This window comes from Parus major, chromosome 3 (genome assembly GCF_001522545.3).
Source record: "Parus major isolate Abel chromosome 3, Parus_major1.1, whole genome shotgun sequence".
NCBI lineage: Eukaryota > Metazoa > Chordata > Aves > Passeriformes > Paridae > Parus > Parus major.
Genome location: NC_031770.1, coordinates 41,391,608 through 41,418,970, shown reverse-complemented (window position 1 = coordinate 41,418,970; position 27,363 = coordinate 41,391,608). Strand labels below are relative to the sequence as shown.

Sequence of the window (27,363 nt, the reverse complement as noted above, 5' to 3'; positions counted from 1 at the left end):
ACAGAAGATTAACTGTGTTGTTCCAGAAACACCAGACTGCTGAAATCCAAATAGCACCAAAAGGCAGTTTTGGTAAAGATTTCATAGAAAAGGCTTTAGAGGCATGGAATCCAAGCAAACACAACTTAATTGGGAACAATCAGCAGCTATTGAGTGTCCATGCTCATTTGGTTCAGTCTTACATGGTTTTGCTTTTAAAAACCAACCAAAAAAGCCACCAAACCACTGTTCCAAAGTGCTTATTTGGAGATCTCTACAGAGATATACAAGATGAGTATGTAATGCTTGCCTGGGAAAAAACTTCAGAAAAATATTATTTTCACTTCAAAGCAGGTAGTTTTGAAACATTAAGAGGTTTTACTGGACAGAAAAATCATTGTGCAGTTCCACTGCATAATGCATAATATGCATATGCATAAATCCACTAACAATCCAAAAGGATACAGAAACAGATTTATGTCCAATAAATGTTTGGAGAACACCTACTTCTGACTCAGAGTGAGTAAGATATTGCTTTTTCTATATTCCTTCTATATGAAATTAAAGCTATATATATTAATCCATTAATTTATGAATCAAATGAGTATTTTACTTACAGCCAAGAAGCTGATTTGAAAAAAATAGTAAAAATAAAAATAGCCCGTATAACCTTCTTAGTAAGAACTCTGCTTTTTATTTATAAAATGGTAAATTCTAATATTCATCCCAAGGCAGAATGGTACAGAAAAATCCTGCAACAACAAATAAGATTAAAAAATTAGGATATGGTAGACAGGCAAAAGGCCCCAGAAGTCTGTGTTGGTAGCAATGTGAATTCTCTTATGCATATTGTCCATTTCACTCTGTATCATGAAGTTCATTTGCTAACTTTAGATGATTTAATTTTCTTTATGTCACGACTTTGCAGAATCAAGGTCCCATTTCTGAATTTTCCAACTTGTCCTGCAGGCCAAATGCTAGGCACTGATTTCTTCCTTTTGGCCTTCCTGAAACCGGGAGAGGAAAAACAGTAATTAAAATAAACAGCAGAAACACACATAAACACTTAATATGGTGGAAAAGTCATCTATTTATGCAGAGTTAGGTATTATGGAGTATCAAACCATAGCATGTAAAGACTTCAGAACATTTTTCCTTCATAGACATGCAAAATTTCCAGCACACTACAGCATGATTTACGTTTTTAAATGTTTAGAAACGCAAAGGTTTTTGGATAGAGAAGGAAGACAGAGTATAGAGGGAACCTGCTGCACTAGAATTAGAAAATGTCAGCTCACTTTCAAACCTCTGTAGCCTGTGCTTTGCAGAAGTTATTTCTTGGGGCAAATGCTCTGAGCAAGTGGTGTCTCATGAGTCTGCACACAGGGATTTTCATCCCTCTGACCTCCAGCTTACGGAGTCTTAAGGACTCTGCAGTCTTAAGACGTGTTGGGGCAGAACTGACATACTTTCAAGTAAAGCTGTGGAACTGAAGCCTCTGGAACTGCTAGGCACAGAGCAGTGTCACTATTTTTTGAGGAGCTCAGCACTTGGAGAATTTTGTTGCACTGTAACGTGCATGATTTCAGGAGTAAGACTGTGCAATTACATAGGGAATGTACACTGGGGAGACCATGTTAAAATCACCTCACCTCTCCTTCTGCTCTTTCTGCTTCTTCTTCTTCTTCAGAGAATCACCTTTATGCTCCTGTTTTTAAAGACACATATTTTAACCACCTGCACAAATAACACACAGTAAATAGCCTTTGCTTCACAGAGCAGCAGGCACTTAAGCTGGGAGACCTGACAGAACAAGTGATGCAACACATTGTGGAGCCACTGCCAGGAGTGCCGAGCCCTTCCTAACACCTTATGGAAAGTACAGCCCACTCACGACCAACGTGCTGTCCTTGCCACGTGCAGGAGCAGAGGCTTCCTTCTTGGGCACGTGACAGATCCCAGGGTCAGAAGAGGGACTTGCTACCAGGCAGGTGTGTCCTGTCACCCAGCTGAGGGCAGCTGTCAAATAACAGGGTACAGCTGTGACTGGTCATGCACTGGATGCACTTTGAGCCACATGGCAGAGGAGGAGAAGTAGGTCCCTGGGAAAGAAGGTGGCAGGAAACCGGCTGATAGAGTAATTGCTGGCCCCACCAGCCTGCTCCCACCTACGTGAGAAGGCTCCATAGGGAGGCAGAGAGTAGGCTTAGAGCCAGATGGGCTGCGCTAGAGGATGGATGCAACAGAAGCCTCACCCTTGCTTTAAATAATGAGTAAGATCCTAGATGGAATTGTGCTGATAAAAAAGCAGTTGAAGATCCGGCTCATCTGTGGTTAGACAACATGCAACAAACTTTAATTGGGGACCACTTTGTTTCCTCTTAAGAGGAAAGGCTAAAAAAAAGCCCTGCTGATTTTGTGTCACCAGTCTATCAGCCTGGAAGGGTGAGGCAGTGAAACTGACCACAACACAAGCCTAACTCTGTGCCTTCATATTGCACACAACCAGCTTTTACCAGTGAGATTAATCCTGTGGGAGCCAGCAGCCCAAACCACAGGGAGCAGCAGGTGTCAAGCTCGGGCACTCCTCCTGCACCTGAGGCATTATCTCTCAGGCTCTTGGGCTGGCTCCTACACATGCCTTTTATACAGAAATTTTCACACAAACCTTTTCCTTATTAGCATCCTTCGCTGCTTTTTTCTCTTTCAGTTTCTCTTGGTAAGTCCTGTAGTTCACACATGCCTTTTTGGGGGGCTGAAACAAAGATTGGGAGGGATAATGCTGATTCAGTTTTCAGATAGGTTCAAAAATTATTCACACACTTGCACAGAGTGCAGTACTTTTTGCGTGGTGGAGACAAAACATTAAAAATGCATATTTCCTTTTGGGGGAGAGGAATGGACTTAAGAGCCATCAGGTAGTCACAAATTGTATCTTTCTTGGTAAAGACAGCAGAGAGAGACAATAATGTTCTGTTATCAGTTCTACAATGTTTACACACACACTCTAAGCAAAAAAAATAACAACCCACTACCTAAAAAACACCTAAACCACTATTTTTTTCTTTTACACTAGTTATGAAAAAACAAAAACTTTTCTCCATCTTTAACTCACTGTGAGAATGAAGTTTTAAAAAGTGAGTCCCTGTTTCAAACTATTTTTGAATGGCCTGATAAAAAATTAGTAAATATTGTTTTTCAGCCTGATGAGTCATATTTCATCTATACTACTTCCCTGGTAACACAACCATACTAATTTTCTAATCATCTACAGAAAACAGGTAAGACAGAACAAATGATAAAAGTAAAGATGAAGTGAGAGAAGTGCCAGGGCAGGGGATTTTGTGTTTTAAAAGAGTAATACCAAAGCCCCTCGTGTTCTTCACTGCTGTTCTGCACTGTAGCAACTGGGGGACCTCCAGCACAAACCAAGGTACAATTACCTTGGCGCCCAGCATGATAGCGCGCTCCCGTTCCCAAGCACGTTGCTCTTGCTTCCTGTAGCCAGTGATTCCAAACTTGTGCACTTCCAGGCGAGCCTAGAACATTAGAGAAAATGCATTTCATAATGTTCAGCTTGTAAAGTAATGCCTGGCAGAGTGCAACAAAGTCATACTCCTGAGGAAATCCTGGCTAATACTGGAAATCGGAGTGCTTTAAAATAAAATTGAGTTCTGAGCTATACTGCAGAGCAGCTAATGCTGTCCAGCTAATCTCTGGATGGTGAGGACTGTCAGTGGGATAATTTTCAATTCTCCTAATTTCACATAGAGAAACACATAATATGGATCTCCTCCATGTAAAAAATGAGCACTCAACCACTGAGAAACATGGATGGTGGTTTGACTACACACATATGCAGAGTTAACACTACAAGCATACCTTGGCACAAAACCACTAATGAATCCTTTAACCACTAATGATCTTTTTAAAATCAATGATTAAATCCCCACCCTTCTCAGCAGTTCAGAGTGCCAGGCAGAATCTCCAGTGAGAGATTTCATTGGATCATAGCACATCCCTGAGCAGAGATTAGGCACACAGAACAGCTTGCATAGATCTGTAAACAAATTAGTAGCTAAAGGTGACCAATGCTAGTTATTCTCATGTAAGAACAGATTAGAATCAAAAGACAAATGGAAAAAGCTATTTGTTGTTTCAAAAACAGATGCCAATACACCTTTTTTCCTTCCCACATGAGATGTCAGAGATTTAACTCCATAGGGCTGAAAGAACTATGCTAAACATTATGGGAACTGAAGCACCTTTACACAACCCCCTCAAATTCTCATTGCAAGATCAGAAAGAAAGGCCATGAAGTTGTAGCACACCTCTCTCCACACTGGGAAGTTGACTGTTGCCAGCCTGCTCCTCCTTTGGCATGGCATGTAGCCAGAATTACCAATTAGGAAATCCTCACCTACAAGAGACAGCCATTTCTGGAAGGGTTTCCCATCAGTCCCACCGTAGCTTTCTCAAGTACACACACACACATAACTGCACACTAAACTAGTGACATTAGTCTGATTCTACTGACTTACCTTTTCAAAGTTAAATTCTTGTCTGACTGCATTTTTCTCTTCATTCACTATTTGGGTCTATAAACAGAACAAAACATTTCAAATTAATAGGACAAGTAACACCAGTTTAAATGCTGATTGGGATACCTTTTTGAAAAGCACTGAAATGTAAAGTCAGTTATATGGAATAATACACAGCTTTCCAGCAGTATTTTTTTCTAGCTTTATTACCCGTATCTATTAAAAGAGACAGTTTCAATGGCAGTTTTCTAGGTAAGCATAACAAAAACTGCCACATGTGAGCTATGCATCACTCACATTTCCATTTCCAAACCCATACCAAACAGCTAGTGTAGGATAGGACATGAATTTTAAGTTGTTTTTTTTCATATAGTTAATTACAGCAGTAATAGCACATGCACTCATAGCTGGGGCCACACACAGAACAAGCTTAATTCCCAACTGCATGGACATATATTAGTGTCCATATCCAGCTTCACTAATGCCAAAGAAACAGCTCCAAAGGGTGCACTGTCAGCAGATGGCAGAACCCACTTAGTGCAGGCTGAAGAAAGTACTTGCTCAAAATGAGCCCAGTGAGAACGACATCTTTTCTATTCCACGAGTACACAGAGACTTTTCATCAGCAGTTCTCAGTTTGGAGGGGGACTCTCCAGGGGGAACATACTATATCCTAGAAAGAAAAGAAACACAGAGTCTCCAGAGAGAGAGTTCCATGCTTGCCCGTTACAGGAGTGTCCCACATGGGACACTGTGGAGCAGTTACAAATCTCCCAGGGTTATTTCAGACTGCCTGCTCTCTGATTTCAGGGAGGATGTGCTGAGCCACCGCTCTGAGTGGAATCTCTGCCCACTCCCAAGCAAACTGCCATCTGTTCAAGAGATTACCCTGTTTACCTTCCCTGTTTTCTCCCAAGGGTACATTCCACTCAGAGGAAACAGGAGTACTACATAAGCATTAAAGCTTAACTGAAATACTTTTTATGCATTTCCACTCTCCAGGACCTCAGGGCACAGTGAGTCAGGATCAGGCCCAAGGGTTACACCAGGGCTTCCCTCTGCATCCACCATGGCCAAACTCCTCTCAGCTCTGCTAAGGCTTCTATATAGAATTGCAATTTCAACCACAAATAAACCCAGTTACCTTCAGAGCATTTTGCTAACAAGCCTAACACCAGTATTTTCAGGCAGAAAAACTTCAGCTATAAAAAACTTAAGAACATTTTTAGAGGAAAACATGCTGGAAAAAGCACAAAAGTTTATGGATTCAAACAACTGCTTGAGTCTCTTAAGTTCCCAATTCCAAGCAATCAAACCCCCAAGATAAGTAAGTCCCTCTGAATTCCAGACAGCCGTCTGTTAGCTCAGCAAAGCTTATTTTAGATTCGGCTTCTGATGTTATAGAGACAACTCAAGGAAAACAACCAGAGAAGCTAGAGACCAATCAACCCTGCTGCTCAGCTTCCAGCAAAACCTATCCAGACCTCCTCGCTGAAGCAACAGCTAGGGTTTCTGGTAGTGCAAAACTGCACTGCAAAGCAGTTCAGCAGCGACAAACCAGAGGACTGAGACCTAAAGCTGTCACGCCTTCCCCCACTGACTATCCAACACCAATCCTCCGAGACAAATGCTGCTTGTCAACAGCCCAGGACAGCACACAAAAGTCCTGGGCACTGAAGTAACCAAGAGGCTTTGCTTTCCATTTCTTTCACTTCTTGCCATAACATCAGGCCTGCCGGCAAATCCATCTATTTTGCTGAAATGCGCATATTTCAAATACAGGATTCTTATCCAGAGACCTTCTGAAATTGAAAAAAATGGTCTTCAAGTCCTGCCCTCTCCCCTGCTTCATCCTGCCCCTGCTTCCAGCAGCCCAGCTGGAAATCAGCAGGAATAGACGCCGTCGAGCTGAGCACGGGGACGGCCAAAGCATCCCGATTTCCAGGCAGCGGCATCAGCAAGAGGGACAAACGCGGGCACGGCAGGGGTGTGGCTGGCGCGGCGTCCAGGCAGCGCATCCCGCCCCACGGGCAAGGCTCCTTCCCTTGGGGAAGGGGCGGCTCGGGGGCAGCGGAGACCCCGCTCCCTGCCGGCTCTACCTGTGCTCCGCCGGCGGGCGCTGCCGAGGGGCCGTGCCGCTCCTTCCTCTTCCTCCCGCGGAACACCACGACCTCCACGGCGGGCCTGGCGGCGGGGGGCGGCGGGGCAGGGCCGGCCGCGCTCAGCTCGGCCCGCAAATCCCCGAAGAAGTCGCGGGCCCCGCGCCGCCCGCCCTGCTGTGGCTCTCGTCTCTCTTCCTCCTCCTCCTCTTCTTTCTCCGCTGACGGCGGCACTGCTCTCGCTTCGCCGTCCTCCGCAGCGCCCCGAGCGTCGCCGGGCTCCTCACCTGTGCCGAGCACATGCCGTGGGTCAGCTCCGCGCCGCCGCCGCTCCAGAGCGCCCACGCCCGGCCCTCCTCCCCTCCCTTCCCCAGCCCCCAGGGAGTATCGTGGTGCCGGCGCCGCGCCCGGCACGGCCCCGCGTACCCACCCAAGTCGTAGAGGGCGCCGAGCACCGCCTCCAGCCGGCGGCGCGGCTCCCGCGGCCCCATGGCTGCTGCCGCGGCGGGCGGACGGACGGGCCGGCGTGTGACCCCCGGCGGCTCCCGTCGCACCCGACATGGCGCCGCCCATGGCGCGGTGCCCCCGCCCTCCGCCGCCGCGCCGCACCAGGCAGCCGGGCCGGGGCGGCGCGGGGCCATGGGCACCGCGGGAGGCGGCGCCGGGCGGCAGGGCAACCCGGCGGGGTAGGGCGGGCGAGCGGGGCGCGGGGCGGCGCGGCGGAGCTCGTAGGACCATGGCGACGGCAGCGGCGGCGGCGCCCGGGCGGGCGCGGCGAGGGGCGCCCATGTACTCGGTAGGCGGCAGCGGCGGCGGGAGCGGTGCCGCGGGGAAGGAAGGGACTGCTCGCCTCACCTGCGCCGCGGCGGTGCCGCTCTCTCTGAAAGGGGAATGACGGCGCTTGGCGCAGGCTGCCCCTCCACCCCTTACCCCCGGTTTGTGTCCCCGGGGAAGCGGGGACCGCGCTCCGGAGGGAGGGACGAGGCCTTTCCCGGGCTCCGGCGGGACCGGCCGTTTCTCCTCACCAGGAGGAGCACCTTCCCGGGCCCCCTTCTCTACCTCGGCTGCTCCTTCGCTATCTGTCGTATCAGTCGCGACAGCCAGAGCTCCCGGTCCCGAGTGCCGCGGCTCCCTCAGAGCTGCTGCGGAAGGCCCGGCGGGTCAGGGGAGCTGGGAAGTGTCTCTCCCTCACGGAGGCTCTGTCCCGGGGCGGCTCTCGGGAGGCAGGCGTCCGGACACCGGGCGCTCCGCTGGGCTTCAGCCCCGCAGCATCCTGTCCTGCCAGCCTCGGTGAACTCGGCGCTGGGAGGTTGTCGTGGGGATGGAGTGGCCGAAGCGGGTTTTTCTGTGTTGCATAGTGAAAATTACTTTATTGACCTTGTCTGTTCCCTGCAGCTCCTTTTCTAGCTTCAGACAAAGAGGTTTGGGTGTGGGGTGAGAAACCCCAGCTCTGTATAAGCATTTGGAGAAGGGGACTAGGGAGAAAGGGAAACAGCTCCTTGTTTGGGCAGAGATTCCCAAACTTCTCTTCTGTGTCTTGTCTGTATGCTGGTATGCCAAGGGCGTCGCGAGCACCATAGTTACATTGCATATCCTAGTTAAATGGGAGCAGAGGAGTTCCAGTTTCCTGCTGGTTTGCTTTCAGACTTCACCGCTGTCGTAGTAACAGTGCATGTCACTGAATTTTCTGATGTCCAGGTTTCCAACAGTGTGTTTTCTAAGTGTGTTCTCTACCAGCTGGCAACTGAAGCTGGAACAACAGCTGGGCTGTAATGTGTAAGAGCACAGGTACAAATACTTAGTGTTTGCTAAAGTGTGTGGTTTGGCTCCCTCAGTGCTCCTTCAGAACAGGGTGTGAAAATATCTGTTGCCATGGAGACAAATCAGTTGCACATCAAGTCTGAAAACATCAGATGAAGAGCAGAGGCAGAGAGGTGATTTTTCAATGGGCCACGGCCCTTGGTAAGCTCTGCTCACCTGAGTTGCGCTGGGGAACAGCTGTAGCAGTGCTGTGACTGCTGATGTGGCTGATGATGCCCATGCTGACTGCTGAGTTTCTTTGTCTGGATTTCATGTAGTTGCAGATTGCAGGATGTGAACTTCTCTAACTGACATAAACGTTGCTTAGGTTTTTCTGAGGATGACTTGTCACATACTGATCTGAGTAGGTGATACTTAGAGACAAATATTTTCTGCTACTATTCTGAGCTATCTTTTTTTGTCATTATAGAAAGCAAGGGACTTATTTCTGTTTTATTTTTAATCAAGGGGGTTGATACAAGGTGTCAACAGCAACAGATGGCTAATAGAAACTATTTCCAGTCATCTTAACAGAGCTTACTCAGCTCTTGCAAAATACTAACCAGCTGAAAGCTGTAATACTAAATCGTAGAAGACAAAAACCCCTAAAAGTCTTGCATTAATAGAGGTCGGGGTTTAGTACCTGTATGAGATTGTTTTGAAAGTCCCTGGAGAGTTTTTTCTGCAGTTACAGTGAGGTAATTCTCTAAACTGCAGTTGTGGAAAGAAAAGTTATACAATCTACTAAATGCAATTCTAGTAGAAGGATGGTCTCCAAATCTGCCTATCTCGTGTGGATGAAAGAATTTGAGAAGGTCAAACATTATGGTAGGATTTGTGTCCTCTGATAAAACAAAATTGACTTTTGATAGAGATGCAGCTTTGAAGGATTTTTTTGTCATTCTTAAATGGAGATATTCCTGATTTGAGGTTTTTTTTTTTGTTTTGTTCCACCAAATTACCTTGTATTGATGAATGGACAGGAGCTAAAGGTTTCCTCTCTACTAAATGTCAGCTGCTCTGATAGTGTTGCTGGTGTGGCTGTGGTCAGCTGTCAGTGAAACCCGACTCCCTCTCCCAAGGTTGAAAACCCAGTTGCCATTGCTGGGCGTTTTGCTTATCTGTTCCTCGTGTTCCCCTGTGTGTTTGCTCGTCAGGCTTTCCACTCAGAGCCAGAAAAGGTCACTGTAAGCGCCCATTAAACATGTTTTATTCTTCATTATCAGATTGATTCTGCATGGGTCGTATATAGAGAGAGGAAGAGGAATGAATGAATGAAGAGAATGCCAGTGCTACCCTTCAAGTGGTACTGTGGAGGAAGACATAAGCAGTTTTATTTTTAGTATCTTCTAATAAATATGCTTGGTTATAACTAATACTTCTGTATTTTTGTTTCACAGAAGCTTACTCCAGCTGTCTTACTTATCTGGTGGCTGTAGCTGCTCTTTTGAAGTTTAGAGAAGGACAACTTCAGTCTTGGGAAGACTGAGGGGTCATTCATACAAACTGTGGTGATCTAGGAGATAATAGGAGACATCTCTCTCCAGCGCAGGGGTCTGCTGGCTCAAAGGGAAGAGTTTTGTCTCAGAATTTTTTTGCAGTGGGGTGGACCCAGAATTGGTTCTTGATATCCTGGGGCTTTATTCTGCTTAGCAGTGGCACTGGTTACTCAGAGGTTGTGCACTCTTTTTACCTATGTGTGCACCTTGTTGTGTTCACGTGGCTGACAGTGAAGTGGTTTGTTGTTTTTTTTAATTTCTTCCTGCCTGGTAATGTTTAGTGTGCCTTAAGTCCAAGCTTAAAAGCCACAAGTCACCAAGGCCCCAGATGCAACTTTTAAGTAGCAGGGATTATTTTCTGTGTGTTGATGATTGGGTTTTTATAATGCCAGTCATGGCATTGTCTTAATGAAGCTGTGAGAGTTGGAATCAAAGGTCTTTTAGTTAATACCTATTAATCATGGAGAGGCTGGAGGCAAGGCACTTCAGCTTTTAAAACCCATGTCCTCTCTCAACTTCTTCCTGTTGGATGGAATTAAGTAATGTGGCACAGGGTGATTTGGGGATCTTCGCAATGAAGGGATTAGGGTGAGGGTTTTTTGAGGGGGAGGTGGAATTAAGTAACATGGCATAGGGTAATTTGGGGATCTTTGCAGTTGAAAGGGATTAGGGTGAGGGTTATTGGGTGGTTTTTGTTTTTTTTTTGGGGGAGGGGGTGGTGTTCATTTGTTTATTTTACTTTTTAGTTTCTTTCTGGATCACTCTTCCAAGCAGGTAGTTGGTTCCTGCGGTCACAGAGTATAGCATACAGGCATTATTGAAAGAAGAAACTCCAAATGTTGCAGAAGTAGTGCATATCATTCTTTTGGTGCTGTAGCCAAGCAGGTCACCAAACAGCTTGAAACAGTGTCTCATTCTTCATTTGTATGTTCCCAGCAGAAAGAGCTCACATCAAAGAAAAGAGATGAGTTTGAAGATATCTTGGAGGAAAGACGGTTGTCCAGTGACTTGAGATACGCGATGAAATGTTACACCCCGGTCATCTACAAGGGACTTTCACCTTGCAAGCCAAATGCTATCAAAAGTGCTGTTCTCCAGTCAGAGCAAGTTCAGTATGTTATCAAGCAGGTGAGTCTGGACAATGAGCTGTAAGATGAGACGGATTGAATACAGCCAAGCTTTGTGTGCCAGCAGGAAAAAGAGATTGTTGCTGGCCTCGTTAAAATGATAATTGTACTTCGGAAGATGGTCCAGTAAATAAATAACTGTCTTTTGGCAGGAAAAAAAGCCACTGGAGTTGCCACTAAAACTGTCGGGTTCATGAAGTAGTGTTTTGATTTTGCATATACAGCACTTTGCCATTAATTTATCCAGTGTGTCTGACTTCTTTTTCTTTCTCCTCCTACTCCCCTGTTCTCACCAAAGAGCAACATTGTGAAAGACATTAGTGCTCTCCTTCTTAGCAGACATTTTTGTACTTTGAGGGTGTCTTGTAGGAATTTTATAGGTTAATGGTGGATTTATGAACAAATCCTAAATTCTACTTGCACTAAAATGAGAATTATATTTCATAGACAATTCTTTGAATTAGAAACACTGTTTAAGATGTAACCATATTTTTGTTTTAACATGAAGGGCAGCTACTACTTTATAACAAATAAAGTATTTTATGATTAGGCTGGCTGATACTTTGCACTGTGTTTAAATGCCTGAAATAAGTGGGTGTGTGTTAGTTAGCAGGGTAACTAATTTCCATAGTATCCATAAAAAGTAATTCCAAGTGTGTAGAAATATGTAAGATGTTTTGGTTAGTCCTGAGTGGCAGGCTACTGTAAATTTTTTTCTGTTTGTTTCTTTTAATGGCTAGTATTACCTGTGATACATCAAAGTGTGTTCTAATACATGATACATCAAAATGTGACAAAGTAAAGTATGTCACTCTACACCACAAAGTAGTTCACTTTCCATTATGGATCACTATGTAGTATGAAAGCCAAAAAAATCTTTGAACTCTAAATAAACTAAAAAATTTACTGAAAGAAAATACTTTACAGAGGATTTGACAGAAAGATGTCTGCGTGGTGTATTCTTCTGAAGTACTTTTTAGATAGAAAATGATTTTGATAGCTATTTTCTGGACTGGCATTAAGTGTTTGAAGGGAGTTAGCAGACCTGCCATTCAGCCTGGATACCAGCTTTGCAGTAGAGATTACTGGAAGTTTCTAACTGAGAGTGTCCTGGGCAATGTGCCCAGCAATCTATGATTAGGGTCCTTCCTGCCTGGGTAGGGTTTGCACAGCTTTACACAGACATACTAGAATTTGTTCTTGTGCCAAATTTTTAAGGTTACTAAAGTTCAGTGTAGGAAGTTAAGATCATTTGTTTGCTTTAGCTTGCTATATGTGAACGGTCTAGTTTTTGATTTCTGATTTTGGGAAGTTCTTAGTTCCATAGTGGATTTGCCCTTAAATCACAAGTGAACTGTATGGCAAGTCTTCTGCTGGTGAATGAGAACAGAATCTCTTCTTGCTGAATAACAAGAAGAATTTTTGGCTTCCTAAGCAAGACTGATTTTCTCAGGCTTAAGTGGAAGCAGTTTTTGGCTTCTTTAAGTGGCTAAAATAATCAGTTTAAACTACATGTGGAAATACTTAGGATGATGGGTAATGCATTTAAGAAAACACAATTGACCTAGTAGATATATGGAGGTAGATTGGAGGAGATGGATTTTCTCATATGTCACAAAATGGAAATAATAGGTAAGCAGCACTGGCTTCCAAACAGAGATTTGTGGTTTTGGAGGCTTTTTCTTCTGCCATTCCTTTCCTTTCCTCCTCTGTGTAGAGTAAAAGTCATGTTCCTTATTCCATAACAGTAAAAGGCTTAACTTTTCAACTAAAGATTTCTAGATTCAAATACGAAATCGGAGGGATGGCTATTATTTAAGTCTGTTTCAAGGAACTTCAAAAGGGAATGTGCATGGCAACAGATGAAAGATCATTGATATGCACAGTTGGTAGAGATGCTGCTTTGTATGCAGTTCAGCTCTCCATTGCTAAAGGAATACATCACAAAGAAATGGAAGCGTGATAGGGCTGAGGTTCTTTGTAAATTCTAACCCAAATGCACTTAAAATATTTACATTTTGACTGTGTCTACAAACATAAGCTTCATTTTACTATTGAAAGAAAAATGCAGAGAGCCTTCTTCAGACTGATGAGATAATGGATATGGATAATAATCTTTGAACTTAAATCTCCTCTGAATATACTGCAAATTAAAACATTCATATGGTGTGTTTGGGGGGAGGATTGTTGTATGCCCTCCCCTGTCATTGACATCTAAGCTTATTTTGGTTTTTGAGCAGCTTTAACTTGGCTTTGTCATGTTGGCTGGCACCAAACAGATTCTGTATGATTAGATCCATGCCTGTCACATAAAACAACATCCTGTGGACTATTGTAGTAGTTCTCATAGTAGCTGTGGTACGTTAGAATGGTGTGCATGGGCAAGGGGAAGGGAACAACTTGTCACTGCTGTTCTGTTTCTCCTTAGTTAGCAAAAGAAACGGGAGAATCACCTGATATTATTCAAGAAGAAGCCACAGAAATCCTCGATGAGATGGGCCACCGTATGCAACTGGGAGCTGTCAGATTTTTTGCCTTCACTCTGAGCAAAATATTCAAACAGCTTTTCCAGAGAGTTTGTGTGAATGAAGAAGGAATGCAGAGAGTGAGTACTCGTGGGAGGAAAAAGTTAAACTATTTTCAGACTAGTCACTTGGAGAAGAGCTCTAATAATCAAATTACAAATGTGAAAAATACCCCCTGAAAATAAAAAAAAAAAGACTGGACTCACTTCTGTTTATTAGTGCATTTCTTAGTAAATGTGGGAGGAAAGACAGATGATACGTAAGTATTTTAGATGCAAACAGCTATCAGGATTTTTTGTATATTTTCCAAGTGCTTCCTATGGTAAGGAATACCATGTGCCTGTGATTCTGTTAGGTCAGTCACTGAAAGAGTGTTTTCCGTCTGATATTATAAAATAAAAATGCATTTAGCTGAGTTGGGGGTCAAAATATAATATTACACAGCTGAGTGGACTGGCTGTTCTGGAAAACCCTCATACAACCAAGAGTGGTGAAACACTGTGCATCTCTGAGGCCAGGGGATGCTTTAGGTTTGCCTCAGTTTCCAGGAACTGTTATCCCCCTATTTCATTTCAGGATATTGTATTCTGGAGGGTGCAGTGCATTCCCTGGAAGTTAGCAATGTCAGTCCTGACAGCCCTTGTTTGGTTTCCTGTCCCCATGAAAAGGGTTTGGAATTAGAGTGTCCCATGATGGGGTGCCCCTAGTTTCTGAGTCCTGTGATGCTTGTGAGCCTCAGGTTGCTGCTCTGGAAACAACTGCTCCAAATTTCTTACGGGTTCTGTGCTGAAAGAGGTACCAATTGTGTGGACAGAGAAACAGCCCTCAAGCAAATGGGGTTTTGTTTGCCTTAAGGCCAGTGCAGGTCTCTATTTGCAAATTTCAACAGTCAGTAAATACTGGGACAATACTGTTTGCACTGTTCTTTTTCAGTTGCAGCACGCCATTCAGGAGCATCCCGTGGTGCTGCTGCCCAGCCACCGAAGCTATGTGGACTTTTTGATGCTGTCTTATTTGCTATACACCTATGATTTGGCCTTGCCTGTCATTGCTGCAGGAATAGGCAAGTATGTTTTTGATGAAGTTTTCAGGATTCAGAGAATTGGTAACATTCTCTGGTAGCTGCAGCTATAAGTAGTTGTGTTTAACTTCTGGTCCAAATATATCTTGTTAAATCCTCCTTGGGCGAAGTGCTTACAATGTATGAAAGCTTCTCATCGGTGCTGGGTCCTGTCAAAGGTGACTTTTTTCATAGCAAGTTTGCCCAGAAGTAGACATGAGGCTGGGGCAAAGATAAGGATTGTGAAGAATACTTCTATTTGCTTTCATAGCCTGGTAACAGGCAAAAACTTGCCCAGGTGCTACTGTGGATGCAGAACTTTTTGTGATAGTTCGTACAGTTTAAAGTGCAGTCACAGCAGCCAGATACGAAGTATCAGACACCTCATGCTCGTTTCTGATGTGACTGATTCCTTTGAAGTATTGGCAGAACTTCATGACATGCTGAGAACAGAGCTTGGAGGGAAGTGATATGTCATACCAGAGGTCAGGATTTTGGGCATGCTTAGTTGTAAAGCCAGTATATTTGTGGGAAACAATTCTTGAGGGCTTGAACAGTAAATGTCTTCTGAGTTAATGTGCTTTTTGATAATCTGGATGCTCTAAGCACTTAACTTAGAAACCTGATCTTGGAAGTCACAGGTATCACAAACAGGTCTTCTAAGCAGGCAGGAAACCACCTCAAGTCTGGTGCAGCACTGTAATATGGGCAGGTAAGCTAGCAGAGGTCTTGGAACCTACTGCTTTACTGTACTCTGCTTTTCCAATCAAGAAGTTAGGAAGACTTCTAGATAGAAGCTGTGAGAATGTGCTTGCTATGGAAGATGAGATTTCTCTGGTCCTTAAGTTTGCTGCATCTAGGTGATGTGGGTTAGATTCACAAGTTGATATTTCAAAGCTGCCTTGATTGAGGTGTTGCAGTTTGCCTGTTGTGTATTGTTCAGAATCTGCTCACATTTTGTTACAGGTATTGATGTAATCCTTTACTGACTTGGATTAGAGTATTTTTGAGTTTTGGACCTCAAAATAGTATCTTAAGATACTAATAGTTTAGCTTACAAGGATTTTTTTTTTAATGATTAACATTTTTTGAATGCTTTGGGTGCTTCAGGGTCAAAGTTCTCCTAAAGAATTAGGGGCTTGTAGCTTGAAGCTGTCTGCATGTGTGTAATATTTTAAATTCCTCTGTAGAAAATACAGTTCTCTATGGTTGTAGTTGTATTTCATAACTGCATACCATGTTAGAGGTTCACAAGATGTGGTTTACTGTCAAACTCACTGTCAAAGCAGCACTTGTGCTGAGTGGAGAGACTCTCCTGATACAGGTGGTAAGTGTCCTTGCTTTGTTAGTAATCTCTTGGCTTCAAGCATACAGATAGATCTGCTGGGATTAGCTAAGGGAAGGTAAACAGTTGCCAGTGACTCTCTAGTAGCTCCTCGTACAGTACATCAGCAGGAATCTAGCTGGTGCTGGGGTGATGTTTCTGACACCTGAGACATCTTCAGGGCAGTCATTGTCAGTGTTGTAACTACAAGTGTGAACTTACTTGACAGAGTGAATATCTGTTCTCCAGTGTTTCATGGATTAAGGTGACAAGGAGGTTGGAGTGGCACATTGCCTGCTGATGTGTAGACTTGTTTTAAATGCTTCCATAAGAACTTTGTTAAAATTAAGTGTTTTTTCCTGCTTTTCACATGTTAAGCATTGACTGTCATTGCTTAAAACTGAAGAACTATAAAATAATTTTAGCTGGTTTGGTGTACATCCTCCAAAATGATGAGTCAGGATCATAGCTGGTCTAATACAGTTTATTTGGCTGCCTATTTCTGTGTCTTTTGGGATACACTCAGTCGGAACTGCTTTTTTCTCAAGATGACTGAGACAATGTACTTCAGAAATTCAAGTCTTTATTATGGCTGAACTCTGGCCATCTAAATTATAAAAATAAATTGCTCTAAGTGAATGCAGCTTAAAAAAAAATGGAAAGCATATTATAGTATGTCATTTTTGTTTATATAAGTCTTGCTAGACAATTTGAAAGCAAATAAATGTGTTGGCAGCAATGGAATCCTTGAAAGAGATCATCTGTATTCTAGTAGTCCGTGTGCTAGAAATTTTGTGGTTGATTCTGCTGGCTGATATTAATCAGTAAATTTTGTGTGTGTGGTTTTGTTTTTTCTTTGATTGTTTTTCAGATTTCCTGGGAATGAAAATTGTTGGTGAACTGCTACGAAGGGCAGGTGCCTTTTTTATGCGACGTTCCTTCGGTGGGAACAGACTCTACTGGGCAGTGTTTGCTGAATATGTAAAAACAATGTTAAGGGTAAATAACTTGCTGTACTCTCAAAATGTATGCTTGCTGGAACAATTCTTGTGAGATATGCAGAATGTTATAGCTGTATGATTGGAAGTCTTCCTTGTGATCTGATTTAAGTGATTTTTAGCTCAGATTTGCTGTAGGTTAAGACCACGTGTACACTCTTTTATTATTACACAGTTCAGTAAGTGATAAACAAATTACTGCTCATAGTTACTTTGCCTTGTGTGCCCATATCTCATGACAAACACAATATTTTCATTAATTAAACTGTATGATGCAGCAAATTGAATGAATGAATGTAGGCTTACAGATGACTGAAGTTAGATGTGTTTGTCTTTCATTAAAAAAACACAACTTACATTTGAAGTACTTAAAGCTATTTGTGGGCAATAAAGAAGAAGTGTTTTTTTCTGACTAGCTGTTTGTTTGTTTGTTTGTTTACTTTTGAAGAATGGCTATGCCCCAATTGAATTTTTCCTTGAGGGGACTAGAAGCCGCACTGCCAAGACTCTGACTCCAAAATTTGGTATGTTTATTTAAGACTGGGAACTTGTAATATTATTAGTGTTTTGATTAGTGGCTATATGCTTTGTAAGTTCTTTTGATAGAAAGGGATGTTAAAGTAGAGGGAAATTGGGGAAGTCTGTCAGAGAATGGGGGTTCCAAGGCCATAGAAAGTACAGTAATATATTCCACTTGCACTCTACTGCTTTTGCTCCCTTTGCCCCATTGTGTACTAAATTCAATAACTCTTCACCCTTTTCTTCCTAGAGAATAGGAATCCCCTGGTCAGCAGGGAAATATTGTAGCTCTAACTGTAAAAGTAATGGGGAATCTTTAGAAGGAAGATGCTGTGCAAGCACAGAGCAGTGCTGCTGAAAAGAGCACAAGTATCTGTCCAAGAGTGTTGCTTCCATTTGTCCTCTGTTTTAAGGTTTGGACAATGTCTTTTGCTTCTGCTTGCTTGAAGAGAGAACAGGCACGGTGCACGCCTATTAGCAGCTTCTAAAATGCAAAGATACCCTTTCCAAAGTTGAATTGCAGTTGCTTTTCTCTCTTTGAAAGAGACAGGTGATTTGTGGTTTTTTTTTCCCAACTGGCAGGTCTTCTCAGCATTGTGATGGAACCCTTTTTCAAACGTGAAGTCTTTGACACGTACCTTGTTCCCATCAGCATCAGCTATGAGAGGATATTAGAAGAATCTCTCTATGCATATGAACTCCTAGGAGTTCCAAAGCCCAAAGAATCTACATCTGTAAGTAAATTCCTTAAGAACAGAACATAAGTGGATGTATGCACACCCTGTAGCACCAGAATTTAAGTTTTCCTCTTCCCATTTTCATAGGGGTTGCTAAAAGCCAGGAGAATCCTCAGTGACAATTTTGGTACCATACATATCTACGTTGGCCAGCCAGTATCCCTTAGAACCTTGGCATCCGGGAGGATCAATCGGTGCCCATACAATTTGGTGCCCAGGTACCACATTTATCCATGATGTATGCACAGGAAAAACATTTGTTTAGTCTACACCTATGTGAACTAATTTGTACTTTGTTTTCATCTTCTCTCGCCTCCCTCTGTCTGACTGTTCAGACTGCTGAACCTGTTTGGTCTGACCAGAGACTTACTGTGCTTGTGACTGGGTGTTTCTGAAAGGAATTGTTACTTGTGTGGCTTTGCCCTTTGTTGAGAAGATGCCACTTTAAAATTTAATGGTGATGCATGAACCAGACAAAGCTCTGTTTTCTGAGAATGTGGTACTTTTGACACTTAAAATTTTCACCTTTCTCTCACTTCTCTCACATTATTCCTGCAAGCTGTTAAGTGACGGTGTGTCAGGGAGCTGGAGCTGGAGCTGTGACTGGATTGTGTTGCTTTTGCAATTAGTTGTGTAAAATGTAATGCTTTAGAATTTTGTTTGAAGATAGCAATGTACAGCATCAGTACTGAGGTGTGTGCTTCAGGTACTGTCATGAAGCTACTGATCTTTTGCTCTGTACTTCTGTTTTACATAGCACATGGAATCACCCTGCAGATGTTAGGTGCTGTAAAGTTATAGATCTGGGAACAATACATAAGAAATAAAGAAGGGTGTTATTTATATTTGACTTTTTGAGCTCTTTATCTTAAATTGCATTGTTTTTTTCAGGCATCTTCCCCAAAAGCCATCTGAGGATATCCAAGAATTTGTCAGTGACGTAGCTTATAAAATGGAGCTCCTGCAAATAGAAAACATGGTTTTGAGCCCGTGGGTGCTGGTTGCTGCTGTCCTGCTCCAGAATTTGCCAGCCATGGAATTTGAACTTCTAATAGAAAAGACTCTGTGGCTTAAAGGCTTAACACAGACTTTTGGAGGATTCATTGAATGGCCTGGTATGCAGGGAAAGTGTTATTTCTGTTCCTCTTGTTGCTTATGAAAGATAAGCATTACATTCTATAGAAGCAGTTTATGATAACATCTTTACAGAATTCTTAGAGTTATAAATGGATTTTAGGATATGCTAATATTCATACTGAAACCTGACAGGTTTTGACTTAACCTGTTAAAGTATCATGAAGTGTGGCATGAGAAGGAAATTATAAGGTACTTCATTAGAGTACTACAGTTTGTGTAGTTCTCCCTTTCTGAATTCTGTGTAAGTCACAGGCTGATCTGCACCAGGTAACTTTGTGTAATGCTACACTTCCTGCTTGGTACTGACTGCAGTGTAAGTTGTTACTGGTGCAGAGGACTAGCAGAAACAAATGGGTGGAGAAAATCAAATCTATCAGTTGTCTATTTTTAATTTTCACTTTATCTCCAGAAACAATGATGACTTCTGAATGGAAGGCTTCTTTGGTGGTTTCATTAATATACACACACCCCCTTTTATATATATATGTGTGTGTGTGTAATGTATATGTTGGCTGCTGAAAGGTTGATTGTGCTTTCAAACTTTATGTTTGAAACTTCTGTATTTGAGCCAGTGGCACAGGCAACTTTGGAGCCTCAGGATGTAAGTGGTAAAGCTAGCAAAGAACAGTATTATGCAATGCAAGTACAATTACCTTTCCGCTCTAGGCAAACTTAAACCAAGGATCTTTGCTTTTGTAGTCCTGTGTATAATAAAGGTTCCTTCTCACTATTACAATAAAAAAATCGGAGCAGGGTACTGGTATAAAAGAACTCTGTCACCTGTGGAAAAAAAACCACTTCATTCAGGGATCAGCACTATAGGGAATGCAGTCAGTCTGCTTCTGCCAGACTGGTAAAAGCAAGAATTTCATGGCAATACTTAAACAACTTTTAGAATCTTCGTACACAGTAAACTGAAAAACATACCACATTCAGGTTTGCTTATTTATTTTGTTTATTTTCTTAGCAACAGTGAGTAAGCATTTGCTTTAGTAGAGTTGTGATGTAGTCAGGGAATAGCAAATAGGCATGGTAATGAAACGGAGGAATGACAACAGCTGAGTGGATTTTGTTGGTGTGTGCTGGCTGTGCTCAAGGCATCAGTTGCATACGAACTGGGTTTGTTGTTTCGGTTTGGATTGTCAATTTGAAAGAAGAAATACATTTTAAAGGCCAGTTTGCTGATGCCAGCAGCTGCATGTACCCTCTGCATTCTTCAGTCTCAAAACAGCTGGTTATGTCTGCCTTTGTCATGCTGGTGGGTTCTTACAGGCAGAGCATTTGCGAAATTTTATATTCAAAACCGGAGCTGTAAAATTACTTGCACAGACTTCTGCTTCCTGTTGCACTGAGAAACTTGGGAGCTTTAGCGAAACTGGAACAAAGTAGGTTGAAGGAGTAAATAAGATGCAAGGAGATTACATGAAATCTGTATTAAAAGAAAGGAATGTGAAGGTTTTTTTCTGTCAAAGGCTATATTGATTTGATATGTCTGTGGTGCTGTGAACATGTAAAGTGTATTTTAGCGTTCAATATGAAGTTTTTATTGCTTGCTTGTCAAATTGATTCCAATTTGAGGCAGGGAATGTTTCTCATTGAGTAGGTACGTTACGTAACAATATTTATGTTAAGTATTTTTATAAATTTGGTTTGGGATGAGGCCTTGCTTGTGTATGAGAGTTGATGAAAAAGTCTATAAAAGGACCTGTATCTCTGATTCAAAACCTGTAGTGTCGGAAATGCTTAAGCAGAAGTACAGTTTCCATTTCCTTAGTACTGAATGTATCCCTCAAACAGATCTATCCTTTTTATATTTGGAGGCTCAGAATACTTGTTCCAGAGACAAGGAACAATTACAATTTGTAATTGTTAGAAAGTGGAAGAATTCAAAGTGTTTTAATTATAGAAATGTCTGAAATTTGTTCTCTCCCATGCCTACTTTGCCAGTTCCTGGTATGGATTATATTGGAACATCTCTCCAACTGAATGTTTGGTGTAGTGTCAGAAATACTGGTGCATTTTAGGCTGTTTAATAGAGTTATGATCCCTTTTCAACTTCCTGAGTGTGGCATTTTCCTTCTAGATAACCTGTGTGCCAAGAAGGCAGTCCTGTCTGGCCTCACCCTGCATTCCAACATTGCTTGCCTTGTGGATGGCCATGTGGTCCTGAATGACAAGGGAGTGGAAGATGGAGCTGTAGGGGAAATTGTCTTCAGGCGCGCGCTGGCCGTGCTGATGTGCGCCACGTACAGGAACCAGCTGCTGAACGTCTTTGTGCGCCCGGCCCTGGTGGCAATCGCCTTGCAGATGGCACCCAGCTTCAGAAAAGGTACACTGGGGCTCTGAGAACCTGCTGGCTTTGCTCCTTCTGTCATCAGCTGGGACAGGAGCACCAGGTTCCTGTGACTGCTAGTGGGAGCTGTCCAAGAGTGTTATACGTGGGATAAGGTAAATGTGTTGGGAGGGCATGGGGATATTTTGCTTCCTTTTTTTTTTGTGTATCCTTTGTAGGATTTGATTGTGGCATCTAATGCATGCTCTGAGAAGACACAAGCCCCTGCTCTTTCGTTTTCTTAACAGTTGAATCAAGTGCTTTGAGTACTTGCTGTTCTCTTGTGGTTTCTTCCATTGTATGTATGCTTTAAATGTCAAAATCATATTTCATTTGAAGTAGGTACTCTCTCAAATAAGGAGTAAATGGCTCTTCACTTGCATTTACAATATTTTTTCCAGAGGAAGTCTATAGCTGCTTCAGCTTCTTGAGAGATGTTTTTTCTGATGAGTTCATCTTCTTTCCTGGCATTTCATTGAAGGTAAAAACATCCTTTATACAAAAGTACTGGTAGTAATGCAACCAAAACTAAAATAGCATCTGATTCAAGGGCTCTGCCTAACAAGTGCTTTGTGAAAAACACCTACAGGGATATCACCTTGATCTGTAAGTGGGAGGGAGAACTTAAAAGGGGGTCATTATGTTGGATGCAAAGTACTGTCTAAATCCACAAGGTTGCCGATGCAATTGTTTTCCCCATTCCAGTAAAAAAACTAAAAATTGTGAAATTGCCCAATTCTGAACTATTAAAATGAACTGTAGCACAAATTTGGCTTTTTTTGCATAAAGCTACTAGTCTTCCAGCACAGATCTGAAACTACATGTTAAAATAATGAAGTGCAAATGCTGTCAGGGGTGCAGCCTATGGAGGATTTTGAAGTGAGAGCTTTCCTAATGGCATAATAGCTTCCCTCATAAGAGTCTTATGGAAGCTTTACTTGCATCCTTTTTTGCTTCAAAAGTTTCCCCTCATTTTACCTCCTGCCCCATGCAGCCATCAGTCAGACAAAGCCAGTATTGTTCCTGCACACTGGATTAATTAATATCCAGGAGCCCTGGATAATATTCCAGGGCTCAGTGTGCCTGTGTGCACCCCTAGCGCAGCTGGATACAGGCAAGCTGGGAAAACTGCAGGCACCCCTTGGCTCTCTGCAGGACTTGCTCTGTCAGTTTGTACACAAACCTGCTGGGTCCAAGCTGGCTCTGCTTCGAACTTCAGGTGCAAACAAGTTTATCAGTAAAAAAATATCTGGTTCAGCCTCACAAGATAAATTGGTATGTGTAGTTTTTATTTGGATTTTGAGCTGATTACATGTGATTTTTATCAATGCTAAAGACAAATATATGATGGTCATAGTTAGGATCTTTGTGCATTAAAAAAGAGGTAAGTATAATTTTTACAAGAATGTTCTAGACTTGCAAATGCATTAAAATCTCATAAATTTTTATATAGATGAGAATTGCCTTTTTTAAAGGCTGACTGGCACTGTTATTTGTTAGCAATTGTTGCCTCTTGCTACTTTTTTGAAATAGCAGAAAGCAGCAGGGAGCGGAAGGGTGGCTGGCTATGATTGACTTTGCTGGAGTAAGATGAAAGAGTTGCTGTGATGTTAAGGAATCTTTTACCCACCCACTCACCCCTTCATTCATTCATGTGTCTGTCATGTCCTTGTCCCATCCCTTCGTGTTATCTGTCCCCCTTTCACCCATATTGGTGGTAAATTGGTTTTGTCCTTGACATTTCCATACTTTGTAACTTTTTGTACATTTTGTTTTCTGTTTGGTAGAGGGCAGGTCAGTGGTCTGTGTTACCCTTTATTGCAAACAGTGGACATGAGATAAAGGCAAACCCTAAGTTTAAAAATAGATAAATAAATAAAACACCCACAGGAAAAAGCCCTAAGCTGGACAACCTGACCCTGTTTTGACAAAATCCTGAGGGAGCTCAGGCTGGCTGCTGCACTAGCAGCCACGGCCACTTTCTTTGTGCCAAGGCCTGTTGTCCATTGAGGAACTGCTGTGTTTAAGAACATGTTCCCACTGCATTTTTATAAAGGTATTTTTGGGAGACAGGAAAGTTTTGGTTCAAGTCTCTCGAGAACTGAGTTCAGAAATGAAAGTGGCGCCCTGTTGTGGTTTCTGTTGTTGATTTTGTGGGGAAATGGTAGCTGCGCTTCTGTAAATGTTAGAATTTTAGTTATGCATTTCTCACCCAGGATTTTGAGGAGGGATGTTTTCTACTCACAAAATGTGATGCCATTCAAACGAGTCAACAGGAGATTTACCCTACTGACAAAGGAAGTGCTACAGTGTCTTTCTTGTCAGCTATGTTCAGACCTTTTGTGGAAGGTTATCAGGTATGTTGTCCTTCAGAAAACTATCTCTTTTTCTTCCTGTGTTTTATAGGGAAAGTAAGAGAGCTGTGATACTGCTGTGTAAATAGGCTGAGAAATGCAAAAGTTAAGAAATAGCTGTAATAAATCTTAAACACCACCTTCCCTTAAGGATCCCAATTTTAGCTTTTGGCTCAGACTTGTCCAATTTACTAAAGCCGTGACTACTGTGTAATGTGACGGCTCATTGTGGGTTTATAAGATTCACAGGGAGTGTGCTGCTACCAGGTTCATTGCTCTTTTTTATGAGGAGCTCTTGCTTAATTCATTTTGTGTGGGCTGTCCTGCCAGGTGTGAAAATGAGTTTTCATCTCCTATCTGATAACTTTTATGGGAGTCATTAATTACATCCATGTATCTTTAAATTCTTCTGGTTTTCCCAAGGTTTTAATAAGATTAAATTCCTGTAGTAAGCAATGCATAGCAACCCAGATGTCTGGTAAGTCAGTATAAGATTGGTGAGACTGTAGATGTTTACTGTAGTGGAATCTAGTTAATGATCTGATGTGTAAAGGCGGTGGAACTGTACTGATGTGCCCATTTTTTCTCACCTTCAGAAAAGGTATTGCTTTAAAAAAATTAAACTGTTTTTGGTTGTAAAAACAAGAATATAAATTTAGTGTCTATAGAAATACTGAGTCTTAGTTTAATATTGTGATTCTCTTACCTGTAAAACAGTAATAAAACTTCCAGATGCCTTGTGCAATGGTACCTTTTGAGTTCCTCTCCTGTGCTTTTCAAAGTGGAATAGTATTACTTACTAAGGACACATCTATTTATAATTCATTACAAGCTGACAATATAAAAGAACTGAATTCTCATTTTCTTGAAAATGTTAGTTAATTTTCAGATACCTCTCAAAGGAAGTGAAAGAAGCATTTAATGAGAAGCAGTTTATACCTGGAGTCCGCAACTTTGTTTTTCAACTTCTCGAGAAGGGTGTGTACAGCTGTTATGCAATACAATTTTACAAGAGCAGCCTGTTAACTGAAAATTGTAAAAATTTTAATTGTGTTTCTCCCTTCTCCATAGGGAGTACACAGTGTTACGAAGCGCTGTCTTCTGACATGCAGAAAAATGCCTTATCAGCTCTTGTGCAACTGGGTGCAGTGAAGAGGAAGAAAACGTAAGTAATGATAGATTTCCGGTGTGTAGAAATCTTAGTGGCAATTCTTAATGTCTGAGCTCCTAGCAGAGCAGCAGAAGCCCAACTGCCTGAGCACCAGAGGTTGACTGGAGTCACGGAGACCCAATAGTTCCTTTCTGTACGTGATGTGGAAGTGGAATGGCATGCCCTCATAGTGGAAAGACTCCTGTGGGACCTAACAGCTAAATTCATTAACTCACTAGTAGGCTGCTTCTGATTCCCTTTATCTTTTGGTTTTCAAGTTTCCTGCCAAGGCTCTGATAAGAAAAGAACAGCACTGCTTATTTGTAGTACTGTGTGCTGCAGTAAGCCTTGTCAGGAAATGTAAGCAATAATCAGGAACACTGCTAGTTTTGGGGGACTTCAGCACTGAACTCATCTCAAAGCAAGATAACTGAAAGCTTAATCATTTGAGAATTTTTACACAGTTCATGGTTTGTAGGCCAAAACCCACCTGTTGCTGTGTTACGCATTGTTCTGTTATAAAACAAATTTGTGTTGTGGTACTTCTTACCGTGTTTAAAAGTATGATCATGGAAGTCCCCAGTACAACAAGTCCCTGCAGTGCCTTGAGTGTTTCACAGAATACAGTTGTCAGCTGATGACCTGAGCTATTTCCTTATGCCTCTGTTCATGAAATCAATCGGTTAAGATAGATGTCTATAGCTAAATTCCCCTTTCAAGTAAAAGGAATAAATTGAGTGCAACAGAATTTGGGGACTATCAGCAAGAGGAGAGATAAAGAAATAATGGTTGTTCTTGAGCAGAAGTCTGACATGTCCTTAAATTTGATATGTATGCTGGTAGGATGAAAAATACTATGTAATCGTGAAAATGTTTTAATTCAGATTATTTGTGTAGAAATGACTGGAATAAGAAATATTTGTTGAATAAACTTTTTTTTTTTTGGTAATTGTAGGCCAAATGGGTTTACTTACAATGTAAATCAAGAGGCTGTTAGTAAAATCCTGGACATGTTTGGTAAGTGTTCTCTAATTTGAAGAGAGCTTCTCAAGTTAAAAATTACTTTGGACAATGCATATATGTTAGATTTAGTGCTTTTCACCTGGTAGTTCCATAGATTTAACTGCATAAAATCTTAGTAATGTTTTTTACAATGCCTTTTTTGCTGTCATTAGCTGCAGCTTTGAATCTTCCTTATTTCACATACTGTGCAACCCAGTGGCTGAGGGCAGTAAAGTAAGAAGTAGTTTATTGGCATGGTGTCTGCAGCATGTTGATCAGAAGTATTTGCTGTGGGTTTTTCTGTTAGATGCTCGGATACCTGTACAGAAACCTGTGGCTGCACGACTCTAAACGGTTCCTGATGCTGTGAGTGGATGTAAGCTCCTGCTGAGAACATGGACCACTGCCCCACTGGAGCAGGGACAGGACCAGATGAGGTTCCACTCTTGCCCAGCCAGCCTGCAAGCATGGGTGGCAGAGAAGTGTTTCTTCAGCTGGACAGCTCTCTCCATTACCACTTAGGAATTGCTGCTGAGGGGCTTAGAGGTGTATGTACATCCTCACCGTGTTTTGTTTTTCAAAACAAATTAAACATTGTCTCTTTTTTTTTTTTTTTTTTGTTTTAATATTGAAACAGATGTGCACAGCAATGGCTACCTAAATACATTTTTCTAGACTTGTAACAAGGAATGTGATTGGTTTCCAATATTTCATGGATGTGAAAATGTAACAGGGAATAAAAAAACTTGCTATTAAAATTAATATTTAGAAAAAAAACGTTGCTGGCTCGCTAAGTGCAAGGCAAGACCCTCATGAATGACAAGCACAAATCAACCCTTGGGCAATAACCAGAACTGATACAGGTGTTGGGTTTTGTGTTTTGGTATTTTATGTTTGGGTTGGTTTTGGTTTTGCTGTTTTTTTGTTTTGTTTTTTTTTTTTAAAGGCAGCTTGGCATTATTTTAATTACTTAATGAATGTTATATTTAAACATTGCATTAAAGCACCGTCGATAACGTGTCTGTCGTCTCTTCTGCCTCCCTGTCTCACCGCTGCCTGCGCTGTCCGTTGAGGGGGCAGAGCTCTGCCCTCGTCTTCCAGGGTCTTGATTTCCCCAGTGCTCTCCGCCCTGCTGCCGGGTTACGGAAGGGGGGCGGGGGCAGGGCCGGGGCGGGGCCGG

The 27,363-nt window shown here is 42.2% G+C and overlaps 2 protein-coding genes across 4 annotated transcripts; one reads left to right on the top strand and one right to left on the bottom strand.

Annotated features, from left to right (window-relative positions):
* Positions 1–334: 334 nt before the first annotated feature.
* Positions 335–7,159, bottom strand: C3H1orf131 (chromosome 3 C1orf131 homolog). The gene is made up of 7 exons (XM_015621946.3): positions 7,050–7,159; positions 6,620–6,906; positions 4,521–4,577; positions 3,423–3,518; positions 2,648–2,734; positions 1,632–1,687; positions 335–986 (listed from the first exon to the last, which is right to left on the bottom strand). Exons 1-7 carry the CDS (start codon positions 7,108–7,110, stop codon positions 857–859), a joined length of 774 nt encoding a protein of 257 aa, XP_015477432.1. The 5' UTR covers positions 7,111–7,159; the 3' UTR covers positions 335–856.
* On the top strand, positions 6,905–27,205 carry GNPAT (glyceronephosphate O-acyltransferase). 3 transcript variants are annotated; one of them, XM_015621945.1, is made up of 16 exons: positions 6,905–6,928; positions 10,858–11,046; positions 13,474–13,650; positions 14,504–14,633; positions 16,826–16,953; positions 17,401–17,476; positions 18,054–18,205; positions 18,296–18,426; positions 19,100–19,323; positions 21,429–21,674; positions 22,079–22,158; positions 23,894–24,034; positions 24,910–25,009; positions 25,103–25,196; positions 26,137–26,198; positions 26,491–27,205. In XM_015621945.1, exons 1-16 carry the CDS (start codon positions 6,920–6,922, stop codon positions 26,532–26,534), a joined length of 1,983 nt encoding a protein of 660 aa, XP_015477431.1. In that variant the 5' UTR covers positions 6,905–6,919; the 3' UTR covers positions 26,535–27,205. The 3 variants fall into 3 exon arrangements, with proteins under 3 accessions (XP_015477431.1, XP_015477429.1, XP_015477430.1); XM_015621943.1 differs by lacking the exon at positions 6,905–6,928 and adding an exon at positions 7,179–7,415 and having other exon boundaries at positions 10,855–11,046; XM_015621944.2 differs by lacking the exon at positions 6,905–6,928 and adding an exon at positions 7,339–7,415.
* The last annotated feature ends 158 nt before the right edge of the window (positions 27,206–27,363 follow it).

Coding starts and splice junctions, on each gene's coding strand:
- C3H1orf131 (XM_015621946.3), bottom strand. CDS start 7,110: ATGGGGCCGCGGGAGCCGCGCCGCCGGCTGGAGGCGGTGCTCGGCGCC. Junction 6,907..7,049: donor CGGCGCCCTCTACGACTTGG/GTGGGTACGCGG, acceptor TGCTCGGCACAG/GTGAGGAGCCCGGCGACGCT. Junction 987..1,631: donor CAGAAAGAGCAGAAGGAGAG/GTGAGGTGATTT, acceptor TCCCGGTTTCAG/GAAGGCCAAAAGGAAGAAAT.
- GNPAT (XM_015621943.1), top strand. CDS start 7,179: ATGGCGCCGCCCATGGCGCGGTGCCCCCGCCCTCCGCCGCCGCGCCGC. Junction 18,206..18,295: donor AGCCCAAAGAATCTACATCT/GTAAGTAAATTC, acceptor CCATTTTCATAG/GGGTTGCTAAAAGCCAGGAG. Junction 26,199..26,490: donor TAAAATCCTGGACATGTTTG/GTAAGTGTTCTC, acceptor TTTTTCTGTTAG/ATGCTCGGATACCTGTACAG.